This window comes from Leptosomus discolor, chromosome 13 (genome assembly GCF_034619465.1).
Source record: "Leptosomus discolor isolate bLepDis1 chromosome 13, bLepDis1.hap2, whole genome shotgun sequence".
NCBI lineage: Eukaryota > Metazoa > Chordata > Aves > Leptosomiformes > Leptosomidae > Leptosomus > Leptosomus discolor.
This window is the reverse complement of record NC_141403.1, coordinates 21,818,857-21,832,053: the sequence shown is the minus strand read 5'-3', so window position 1 is coordinate 21,832,053 and position 13,197 is coordinate 21,818,857. Positions and strand designations below refer to the sequence as shown.

Sequence of the window (13,197 nt, the reverse complement as noted above, 5' to 3'; positions counted from 1 at the left end):
GTAGAAGCCAAGACTACTACACCATACAGCTTAACTACAAATATGGGGCTGTCACACGAACCTCCTGGAACACATTACAGCAGCTCAGCACCACCAAGAATCCTACTCAAAGATCTCAGGCCATAAAGCTCACGGGTCACAAATTATTTACGTTAGCCTTAAGATTGCGTGTGTGTGTAGAATGATCACCACAAGCCAGTCTAAAAGTGACTGCATTTGAAATCACAAGCTGTTCCACGTTGTAAGTACCAGGTGAGTTGCCATCAGGCTGTCTCTGAGGGTGGTAGCAATTGGGAAAGGGACGGGTGCTTCTTGTCAAGCCTGGATTTTCAAGAAACAGCTTTAGACCAGCAGCCACAGCCAAAAAACCCACCATGAAATTAGGTAAATCCAGGCATAGGTAAGGTTGTACAAAATCATTTCTTCTCTCATAAGACTCACAGCTTCTTAAGAAAATTACCTAAAAATCAAGATTTTTTTCCTACATCAGTACTTCCATCCCAGAACGTATGAAATCCAAAAGCGACACAAAGCTGTCGACAGAGCTCATTGAGGGCTCATGTTTCCTAAAAACCATTTCTCTCTCCTTTCAGATCCCATGGATAGGTGCAGGAGATCAAATTCATTTTTTGAATTGGGGGTGGCGGGGGAAGAGCGCCAAGCCATTGCTGCACTGCCCAGACCCGCCCTATCTGCTGCAGAAGGCCCCCATCAGCTCAGCACCCCTCAGCAACACAGCAGAAACGCGCCCCTTCGCAGTCTGTCACCTCCGAACAGGTGAACTTCCTGTGAAGCCAAAACAATTATTTGGATGTTGGGTAAACGAACTAACCAAACTGGTTTTCTGTTAGAGTTTTTCATCACAGCTCAACAGTTTGGTGTTGCCCCCCACCCCCCAAATATTTTCTTTTTTACAAGACCACACAGTTTTTGTTTGCTACTAAGCTGCTCTCAGACAATTTTCATAGGTAAAAGAGGAAAAACCCCAGCATTCCACTGTATTTTCCAAAAGAATCTTTTAAATTATGATTTCCATGCCTTTTTAATGGGTACCCTAATGAAGAGAAAGGTGGTGATGCTGTTTACATTCTCGGTAGAATGACAAAACAAAAGGTATAAGCTTCTTACATAACTGTATAAAAAAACCCATGACCATGTCAAGAATTACACACAAGTTATATATAGCAGGCAGCCAAGCACGTTTTCTCAGACTAGAAATCAATCTAGTATACGATTTTTAAGAACACATTATCATACTGACGACAGCGAGAATTCCTCCTTTTGCAGGATAAAATGTGAGATCATCTTTGACCACACTATTATAGACAAATATTAATTGTAAAATAATGGTATTAACTTCTAAAGAATTCTGTCAGATTTGGTTTTTTCCAGTATTTTCCAACTGCTACTAGGTAAGAAACACTGGGACTTCTCCCCAAAGCATTCCAAAAAGCAATATAAAACAAAGACTTCTTTAAGGTTTGTAAGAAACATTTTTATTTTATCAAAGACATTTTTCAGGCTTTACATTTTCAGCTGCTTGTTAGGTTGATTAAAATATAAAGACATACAAAAGCACAAATTTACATTTATTTCTAATCAGGTAGGATTCATGAGTACTTCTTCAAAAACACCACGATATTCAACCCTGTACAGATTGGCTGGCGCTTGCCAGTCTCACAGGCACCAGGACACGCACGTGCGGGTCAAGTTCAACGTTTGTGGAAGTACCAAAAGCACCTTAAAACACTTTCACTGATACAGCACTGGGGCAAAAGCTAAAATAGCATTATCAGAATGAAAATGTTAAAAATATTTAAATTCTTTTCATTTCAATCTGGTACTTCGTATTTTTGCTGTCATAACAAGATTGATATTAGATCGGAAAAATCGTAACAATGAGCATGTAAATTAAGACAGAAATTTTGTAAGTGAAATGAATTTATGCAAGTCTTAAAGAATTGCTTAAGCCACCAACATCTCCTTGACACCCCTTCAGAACAAACATTTGGTGCGTCTTGGCCTTACATAAAACTAGAGTGCCATTTTTAATAACATGCAAGTTATATGAATATTTTAAGCCTTACCTCATCTGCCTGTGTATTATTAGCACTCACTAGAACTTGACCTGCAATATTATATTTTCTTTATTCAAGTCCAGGATGTCATTAGCATTTGCCCTTTTTTGGACTACACTACATTACCCTTCTGTTACAACTTCAGTGTTGACTGTAATGTTTGCAGAACACTGTTTCCATAAGAAGATGCAAATTGTTGAGATAGACGGAGTGTCAAAGCCCTGACACGCAGGTTATTTTTAAGGAGGGATCCTTCCTGTTCCCAGGCAGAGGAGAGCTCCTGCCGGGTGCCAGCAGCCACCCAGCAGCACCACATTCCCTTCCCTGCCAGCACAGCCACCACCTCTTTGCCACCCTTCTGCTCCAGCCGCAGCAGCCATGACAAAAAGCAGGTGTTCAGGTCTCTCAGAGCCGAGCACAGTAGCAAGACGTTGCCTGTCGCACGGAACATTGACCAGGTTAACTGATTCACTGGTGACAGTTTCATCGTAATGTGCGTGTAGATATTTAAACTAATCATACCCTATTTCACGTTATGTTTCAAGCTGAATCTCAGAAATAAACTAAAAAAGTTGAACCCAAAATAAAAGAGCAAGAACCGACCCAGTACTCAGGTGGCTCGAAGGCCCTTTCAGAGGTTATCTTCCAAGCACAACAAGTCTGTTCTTACAGTAAGAGACCAAGTACCACTGCTACGCCACGTGCAGCTACCAGCTCCCCAAGGGTTTCCTCTCACAGCAGCACAATTTTGTTGCCTCCTTTCTGAAATTCAGAATTAGACAAAGTTTTTTTAGAAACTATCAAAGCAGATTACTGGAGGCTTTGACTATATCCACCCACCACAGGAGCAGCTGTGAGTGTGAACAGCTTTAACTCTGCTTAGTTACAAATGCTCTCACCTTTCTGTACAAGGTGAACCGACAAGCACATGAAGTCTATCGGGACACAACTGCCCTCTACCAAGAAACTGCTGCACTACGGTAATTTTCTCTAAAGCCAAGTAGTATCACACCATTTTTTAAATTGGATGTGAAGCTGTTTTGAAAAGCTATCATTGATGGATGCATTAAGACAAAGCAAGGTGACCACACTGTACTTCTGCCTCAGCCCTTGCTCAGTCAAAACATAGCAAAGATGTTCCTGTTTGGCTTTTCGTTACTTCCTTACAGCCTTCATGCCCTGCCTGCACCGTACTTTGTATTAAATGCATGTAAATGGAAGTAAAAGTACTTAAAGCAGTATTTGATCACTGCATTGCTTTCCTCCTAACTTTACCAAGACACTCTTCACCATCTTAACTGAAGACAGCAGAAGCCCTCTGAGGAATACAGGCAAGTCCCAATTAGGAGATCAGGGTTTACAGGTCACTACTTTTACCCCTAGAACCAATTCAACAGGAAATGATGAAGAAAATATTGTTTCCCAGCACATACCTTATGCTAATCTTTTTTCTTACAGCTGCTTAGTTATGAAGTTGCAGCACTGAGTAATTGGAATCACTTTCTTAAATTAGATCACCTCATCCCTGAGTACTGACAGTCAAAAAACACTTAAGTGAAATGAAATAAGGGAGTAGAAAGGAGACAGCCTCGCTCCACCCCCCAAACCTGTCTAGGGCTCAGAGAAACTACTAAGAGGAGAGCCAGAGTACATTTCTCTCCTTTTCCATAAGATGGTCAAATGAAGAAGCACCTCTGCATTAAAGAAAAATAGGCTTAGTTGTGGAAAAAAACTCTTCATTAAGTTGTCGACAAAGGCAGAACATACATCAAAACCTATTCTTTCCAAAGCACTAAATGATGTATTAATATCAACCTAAATCATCATATTGAAGCATCTTAGAAGTGTCATGACAATTATAGACACACACAACCTTCCCAGCTCTATGTCTAGAGAAATTCCTTTCCACAATAACCGACAAGCAAAACCAAAAGCTTTTCAGGTCCTCTCTGGACACACGCTGTGTCTTGATTATTTAAAGCTTTTCCTCTTCATTTAATATATCACAGTAAAGTAAAATACAGACTTTAAAAAGATACAGTCATAAAGGAACAGAAGACAAGATGTCTTCACAAACAAGAGATTCAAAAAACCTGTGCTGACAGAAACAAGGAAGCTGAAAGAAGAAAAAGCCTATAAAAAGATAACAACTAAAAAGAAAGCAGAGGTTGAAACAGTTCAGCAACAGGAAGACAGAGTGGAAATGTAACAACCTACTCTAATATACAAAATCTTTACAAGTTATACACCGCAAAAGTGGCAGGGGAGGGAGAAGAATGGTAGGAAAGTGTGTGGATTTATAATTGTGCTTTGTATTTTTACAGTTGTCTGAAAAGCTGAATTGCTTTGTAACAACGGCTATACTCTGATCCCATTGTGCAAAGGAATTCTGATCACATTTTACAAAGAGAGAAGCTTCGCCTTCAGCTGGATGCTTCTTTACCACTGGGGCCAACAAGCCTTGCTACACTTGCTGGCATTCCAGAAAGTTAGATCTTTTACACTGATACTTAGGGATAGATTTCAGGTATTTCATGCATCCTTAAGAGCCAAGTGTTGTCACAGCTAAACCAAATCCACGAGTTGTGACAGAGCCCAGACGTTAGCCTTTGTACCTGAAGCAGCAGTCTGCCTCTCCTGCCGCTGCTTTAGTGTCTGCATTTAGTGATCTAAGGATTACTAACCAGCAGTCAGTCATACGGTCTTATTTAATCACACTCAAGTTAGCTGCACCCCTCTTCCACCACTTCTGATACTCCTCAAAACAAAACAGAAGGCTGACGTCCCATCTGAAGGAATTGGGTGAAGAGGAATATTTTATAAACAGAAGCCAAATGCTACCAGATATATTTTGCAGACAACAAAACAATCCAGCTTTCGAAGACTTGTCAAAAACCACTAGGCTGCCTCACTTCAGAGACGAGTGATTCTAACGTTCTTTAAAGGTGCACAAACCACACACTGCATTTATTTGTTCTGAGGTTTCCAGTTGCATTTAGGCGAGGCACAAAAAGCATCTGGAATTCTAGCATCCTGATTTCACCTCCACGGACTATTCACTTCCACTCCTTTCCTTGGCTTTTTAGAACGCAAACAAAGTAACTAAAGCAAAGATGACAATTGTGATCAAATGCAAAGATAACAAGAGTAAGATTTACTACAGCATCTGAAAATAGTTGAAGTGACTCTTAGCTATGCTTTAGGTACCTGAAGGACGAGTGTTCGCCGTGGACTGGTAAGGTGATGGGAGGAGCTGGAGACTGGAGGTACAGCGACTGGCCAGAGGCCTGAGCACCTTTCCTGATCAGCTTTCCAGTGTTTGGATCATAAAGTCGAACTTCAGGACCAGGTTGAGACTTTGGATGGATGGGCGTTGGGTGAAACAGAGCTGTCTGAAACGGGCTGTGTGTATCGGGAAACGCAGCAGGGCTATTCTCTCTGTTGGATGAAGTTCAGAAAAAATTGCTTTAGCAGTTTAAATGAGCTACCTAACCAGAAGGGACAAAAGGAGCATTCTTTACTTCTAAATGAGAAAGTGGGGAAAAAACAGAGTTTGGAAGATTTCTGAAGAAATATTTATTCTCCTCCACCCCCATTAAAGTCTCACTGAATTTAAAACAGAAAAACACAGACACAGATAATGTCATATTTACATTATTAAAAAATTATTAAATGTGCCTTAAAAACTGTCTTAACATAGAAAGCTGCTGTAATTGCTTCCAGAGAGTAACAACTCCATGACCAGAGTCGCACGATAATCTGCGTATTTGCAACGAAGAGAAAAGCAGGCTATTGTATCAGATCTTCGTATTTGCTCTCTAAATTGACTCACAGAAAATAAACACAGGGTATTAATTTGCAAGTCATTCCTACTGATTTGTTAAAATACTAAGCTGCCTAGAAACACCCTGCTGCATTTCAAAACATAATTTTAGAAGTGTCAGCAGAAACACTCGGATCGGTCTGCAGGAATCGCCATTATGTGATTATACTATCCCAACTATGATGAAGTGCCACAAAAAAGGGAAGCAAACTAAAACATTAAAAAAATAATGATCAAATGAAAGAGCATGTTACCCACCATGAAACCGACGCCATAGAAAAAACAATTAAACTACCGTAACAAATATTAGAACTGCCACAAATCTGGAGTTTTTACCACATGGTTTATGGATGTTTCTGAAGCAGTCTAGTAGCATCAATACTTAAGGTCAACCAATTCCAAGTTTACTTATTCTTTTTTGCTATTAAGCTTTTGCTTTTTTCTTTTGCTTTTGGTGTTTTCTGGAGCTCATTTTATAGGCAAGTATTTTCTCAGGAACTAGGGGAGGTATGAACTCTCAGTGCTTTGGGCCAGTAATCGCTATTTCAAGTGGCTTCATTAAGGAGAAAATCTTTTCCAAAGATGTTGCACATGATGGGTTTATAAAGAAAAAGTATTTGCATTAAGATAGATCTCTTACTGACTGCAGTTTGGGGGAGGAGGTAAGGTATATCGCATTTGAAACAGAAGTAGGAAAAATTATCATCATGTTTCAATAAAATAGAAGAGTAAACTCAGATAGGTAGACTTACACTCATCTAGACATCAAAAAATGATGCTTACAAGTCACTCTCCAGATTTCTACTGAGAACTTGGCAGTGTCAGGCCTCAGACAAATCAAATATTCCAAAGTCTGATTAAAAAAAAAATCTGATAGCACTTTTTAAAAAGAAAGTATTCTAGTCAAGCCATAAGTAGGCTACACCTCTTCCTAAGTTTTAAGGATCCCGAGTTTCTACCTAGTCTCCCACCTGGTAAGTGACCTCATTTCCAGACATTTTTACTTGGGGTATCTTTGGAGCGTCCAAAATGTTACACACACACACACACACACTCTGCCTTCAAAGAGCTAGCCTCTTCTAAGCAGAAGGCAAATTTCTAGCCTACTCAGTCAATTACACCAGGATCAGTTTAATACTTTCTCTGTGTTAATAAAATTTTTGTCTGTCCCTTCTATTTGCTGTCATCATCATGTATTGATTGCTTTTAACCCTTTCCCTTTCAACACTTTTTCTTATCACCCCCAAACCTGCTCTCACGACCTCCTTTTTTCCAGTTTTTGCTTCTGTCTTGATGCCTTCCAACCCCTCTTCGAATTTTCTGCTGTATTTTTCTGGTTTTCCCTTCCTCCTCACTATCAAGTCTCAGAAAAAAATGCCACATTTTACCAATTTTTCAAGTTGTGGGACTGTGTACATTTCTTTCTTCATTTGGCAGCGTGAGTGATCCTGTGCCTTGGTAGCACGACCCTGACCAGGTCAACTGCTCCAGCTGAAAATGGTTAAGAACAACCACTGCTAAAGAAACCACTGGTACCAGAGGTTTCTCCTGATTCTGCTAGTTGCTGAACTGCCTCTCAGTCCCTTAACAGTATTCAGCTTAAGCAGCACAGAAAATAGACAAAAATGGAGTGTTCTCATAAAATCTGTAAGCACTGCACACCATTCTGAATTTGACAGGAAGCAATTTTATAGCTCCGTTAACAAGTTAGCATCATTGTACGAATAACCTATTTTCTTGGCCCCTGCTCCCCCGAGTTCCCACTTACCTGTGTGTTTTGATGTAGTCATCCTTCAAGGGAAAGAGCTGTTCCTCAACCTTGTCCCAGCGCTCCAGGCAGCTCCACAGCCAATCAGGGTTTACAACATGGAGGTCCTTGCAGTCCTGAGCTTGCCGTACTTTTTCTGTGCCTGTCACGAAGTCAAATATAACAGTACAGTGTTCCCAGAAACACAGAAGACAGTTAAGCACACACTGGTTTAAGAACATTTGGTGAGCGGTTTTACACAAAAGCCAAAGGCCCCGCCCCAACCCAACAAAACCATGACAACCAACAAAAGCAAGACTAAACAAGATGCAACAACCTCAGTCTCAAGCTGGATGAAGAAGGTCTTTGCAACTTCCCAAAGCACTGGCACTGGGGAAGTGGTCCACCACAATTAATCCAAACCTCAACATCTCCACTGAACAAACAATACAAATGCACTTTCACATTTCACCTCCTTCCTTTCTATTTGTCAGAGTCCAAGGAGCAGGAACTCTTCAACGCCATTAAAGTCTAACATTAACTTACCATGTCAACTTTGTTACGCACAGCCCCCTGTACACACAGCATGCTACCCTGTAGCCAGCCACCCACTCAACCAACGTCTGCCAGAAGTGAGGGCAAAGCAGACAAATGGATTATTTCATGCCAAAAGGGAACAATGAACACGAAGTTGAACGTGGCAGGCTAGCACAAAGTCACCACGAAACCATCAACGATGCAGCGCGCAAGTAACAGGTGATCTCAAATTCCACCCTCTGGAGAAGCCAGAGCAAGAGAGAAACTCAGTAAAGTTGCTATAAACTTTGCCAAGAAGCATCAAAACCAGTAACAAAAGAAAGTGCATAAAATAAAGGTTGAAGTTAACCTTGAAGTATAGTCTGTTCCCAGAAACAGCTGACTGTCCAAATGTTTAAAGAATAATTTTTCCAGTCAAATAGAAGAAACACAATTTTACCAATCATGGCACCTGTTTCACAGCATTTATCAGAGGTATCTATGGATGGACTGAATGCTGGGAGACAACACAACATTGTATAATCTGCCAATAAGTCATTAAATATATACACAATAGATAAAATCCCAAGGATTCTGACCTGATATATCTATGTTTGACACTTACACATGGTACTTTTACATTGCACAAATACCGGTGTAGCTGGACTGTGATAAAGGAACTCTCATCAATCTGACAGTCTGTCTCACAGCTGAAGCCAATACTCTTCCCTTTCGTTATATGCCTATAATTTATAGCATTTAATCTTATTTATACATTATTTAAAATGCTTATGAAACGCAGTAATTTTTCCATACTCCATCTTGGTGCAAAGGCATTTAAATACACTTAATATTGCACTATATTTCTTGTTTAGAAATGCAGAATGAAAGGAGACCATCAAGAACTAAAGGCAGGAGTTCAATTAACAACTTAGCCCCCTCCTCTAGGTTAAGAGCAGAGCTCGCAGAGCTCAGGGTGAAGAATATACACTTCAACCACTACCCTCTCCAGTTGAAGCCCATCAATTCTGCACAAAGAACCTGGGGTTTCTTCCTGCAGATGCTTATACAGAAACACAATACTCTAGTCTAGTTTACCCTGTTAACTAAAACCAACCACCACCCCACCCCCAAAGCTAAGTAAAGTTTTCACTTTTAAAAAAACAACAAACATTTGAAATTAGAATTGCAGAGCCCTTGTCTATTTTCACACACATCTTCTTCATACAGGTCCTGCCCCTGGGTTAGGACACAGGCTGGGCGATGGGTGGGTCCAGAGCAGCCCCGGGGAGAAGGGCTTGGGGTGCTGGGGGGTGAAAGACTGAACATGACCCAGCAACGTGCGCTGGCAGCCCAGAAAGCCAATGGCCTCCTGGGCTGCATCCAGAGCAGCGTGGGCAGCAGGGCGAGGGAGGGGATCCTGCCCCTCTGCTCTGCTCTGGTCAGACCCCCCTGCAGGGCTGCGTCCAGCTCTGGGGGCACCAGCACAAGACAGACACGGACCTGCTCGAGCGGGTCCAGAGGAGGCCACAAAGATGCTGAGGGGCTGGAGCAGCTCCCTGTGAGGACAGGCTGGGAGAGTTGGGGGTGTTCAGCCTGGAGAAGAGAAGGCTCCAGGGGGACCTTGGAGCGGCCTTCAGTGCTGAAAGGGGCTGCAGGAGAGGTGGGGAGGGACTCTGGATCAGGGGGGTAGTGATGGGGCGAGGGGTAACGGTTTCAAACTGAAAGGGGGGAGATTGAGATGAGAGATTGGGAAGAAATTCTTCCTTGTGAGGGTGGTGAGGCACAGGCACAGGCTGCCCAGAGCAGCCGTGGCTGCCCCCTCCCTGGCAGTGCTCAAGGCCAGGCTGGATGGGGCTGGGAGCAACCTGCTCTGGTGAGAGGTGTCCCTGCCCACGGCAGGGGGTTGGAATTAAATGGTCTTGAAGATCCCTTCCAGCCCAAACCATTCTGTGATTCTACATGCCTTCAGGGGGAAAAAAAAAAAAAAAAAAAAGAAAATCAGTACAATTCTGACAAGGAAGCAAGAACAGTAAATTAATTTGATGGTTTCAACGTAGTTCCTGGGAGTTTTATCTGCATGACTGTCATTTAACAACATGACTTTGTTTCAATTAAGATTAAAGTCTTGAAGTACCCATACTTCTCCACATCGTTTGAAGAGGAAACAGTTAATAGCGGATACATAAAGGCCTGTGTACAACCTGAACTACAATCTACTGGGGTAGACAGATCAACTGAAATGCACTTGAGGATTGACCTAACTAGTTAGAGAGTTCAATTTCTAGACTCCTGTAAATTCGAAAGACTAAACAAACAGAAAGGGCAGAAGATCATTGTCCTTTACCAAAGTGCTGAAAGCTTCAGTTTCCCTACATTTCTTCCTCCAAACCCAACAGAATACAGGAGCAGAAATTGTTTCTAACTACAGGTATTTCTACAGGTAAGTATAAAGCTCTATCTAATTTATGCACAGAGCATGTTCCAGAGGAAAGAAAGCAGATATTCTGAAGGGGAATCAGATTAAGAGATCGAGGGAGAGGGGGGGGGGGGGGGATTATTTAAAAAAAAAAAAATGAAGCAAAAGACTTGGCTTGGAAAACACTTTCTTTTGAGAATAAAGGAGAAAAGCAATGACAACATAAGAACAAAGAGGTAAGAAGACAGTTGTTACAAAGAGGATGCTGAAATCAGATTCACAAACCCAGTATTTTCAGAGGAAAAAAGCAACAAAAGCAAGAAGTCCAGTGGAAGTTCAGGAACTTGTGCCTGGTATTTGATATCAAACCAAGTATCAGACGCGATTAGCAATACTGTCCTGCACATAACTCTGGAGCTGACTGCACACAACATACAATAGCACGTGATTTCACGAGTGAGCATACAGCACCATTAGCCAGAGTTGGTGGTGCTACTGAACAGACAGATTGTGCTTATGATACCCTGAAGAAAAGCTTAACTGATACTGTAGTACATCCATTTGCCCAGCTGAAGATATTGCTGCTCCTTTTGGACTTTATCAAGGGGAACCTGAACAAAACCATAAAACTGCACTTCCACCTCATGTTAAATCTGTGAAGTTAAGCGAGAAGACTGCTTCCTCCAACTATTTTCAGAACTGATGTTTCTGCACTGACGATTCGTCAGGGGCTTCATCTTGCTGCCTGTTCCACTCACGTACACATTCTGCATTCATGCACATCCGATGGCTTCGCACGGGATGTTTGTGAGGAGCTAAGTGCATCCTTCTTCTAGTCAACAGGGTTGCAACGGACACCTTAAACACGAAAGCTGAAATGGCACCGTTTGGTACCAAACTGTTACAGTTCTGAAACAATAACTCCGAAAGGTACACGCCATTAACACACAATTCAAGTCGGCGACACGAAGACCGGTGTGTAACCAAACCCACCTCACAAGGGTCAAAAGCCTGCCCTTTCTCACCTCACACCAAGGCTTTCTGCTTCCTCCCCATTTCTAAAGCACAGCCGCCTTTGCAGGCTCCAGCAGACTGAAAGTCACAGGAGGCGATACAATCGTGTCATCTCAGGGGCTGCCTTCTAGTTGACATCTTCACAAATCAAGAGTTCACATGTATGATGTTCTTAAGGGCAAGATTTGGTGGAAAGGCAAGTTTAACTGGGTATGAGAAATAGTACCACAATATTTCATATCCTTGCCTTCTCCTCTCCCTTTCCCCAGTGGAACTTCCCCTTTTAGAAATAAGCTTGTTAAGAAGAAATAGCAGAGAGGATTTTGATCTATCCAAGCAATAGTACCTCTGATGCAGCTAGGGACATCTCAATAACCCAGCTGGGCTAAAAGTCACTTAGAGAAAACCTGTTTTTCTGGACTACTTTTTTTGCATTATTCTCCTCTGATCATGTTTCCCTTCTCCAAATTGTACTCTAAAATTGTTCCAAAAAGTTAAAAGGCACACAAGCCTTTCCACACGGAGCAGCTAGTGTTCAAATTCATCACATCTACCCTCTGATGGGTACAGCCTGAAGCATATGATATTAGGAAAAGGTTACTTTCAAACCCAGGGAAGGGACTCATCAATTCTACTTTTGCAGTTGCAAACAAAGGTTCAAAGTACAAAAAAGCCTTCTATTAATCTTGACAATTCATGACTAAAAAAAGTGACCAAAATCAATAATGCAACAATAAACTTCTACAGGTGTTCTCCAGGACATACAGTTTCATTACAGCAGTTTATTTTGTCTTATCCAAAGTATGAAGCACACTAGGCACTTAAGCAACATCGACAATTGAGAGCTAAGCTGCATGTTTACAAAGACTAAGACAAAATGTTACACTGCCTATTTGGCTATGTTCACGTTATCTGATATTTAACGATATTGAGCAAAACTTGACCTAGGCTAAGTCACCAAAAGTAAGGAAATTCTTCCCATATAACTTTCAAAATACAGGAAGAGACACAGAATGAAATATTTTTTGAAAAAGAAAAGAAAAATTCAGGGCCTAAACTGACATATTTGTGCTCCTATCACAATGCAGTAATTTTTAAGTGATCTGAACAGCTTTATCTGCTCCACCAGGAAAAAACTCAAGAAGAAAACCAACTACAGTATCTTTCATCTGTTCAGGAAGGAACATAACAAGGTTTATGAAACAGCGCGGTAAGTGCTTAGCCAGGTGTGTGCACAGCTATAACAACTCATCATCCCGGGCAGTTTACTGCTGCTTAAAGCTAACAGCAGATGTTTCAAGAACTGAAGCAAGATTTATGCAGCTCATAGGTAAGTGGAAAGGACTATAGGGTAGCCTTTTCCAAGTCACTCAAGATTTATTAAAGCTGATTAGATGATACAAAGATCCTTGTGTTTCACAGTAATTCAGATAGACGGTATTTTCTTCCATATATAATGAAAAAAAATCCCAATTTTCTCCAAGAACAAGGAATTACTTCTTTCCAGAATTCACAGTATCTGTGTCTGCAGAGAAACAAGCTGCCTATCCACAGAGAAAGAGGCAAATCGATATAAAGAATAAAAGAAATTTAAATTATT

The 13,197-nt window shown here is 41.3% G+C and overlaps 1 protein-coding gene across 1 annotated transcript in view; it reads right to left on the bottom strand.

The window, feature by feature from the left end:
• Positions 1-13,197, bottom strand: part of CTDP1 (CTD phosphatase 1) — a 115,375-nt gene that overhangs the window by 64,556 nt on the left and 37,622 nt on the right. Inside the window, exons 9-10 of the mRNA XM_086472530.1 lie at positions 7,670-7,811; positions 5,286-5,516 (exon numbers count right to left, since the gene is read on the bottom strand). Coding sequence (XP_086328656.1) covers positions 5,286-5,516; positions 7,670-7,811 — 373 coding nt within the window. The remainder of the gene's footprint in view (positions 1-5,285; positions 5,517-7,669; positions 7,812-13,197) is intronic.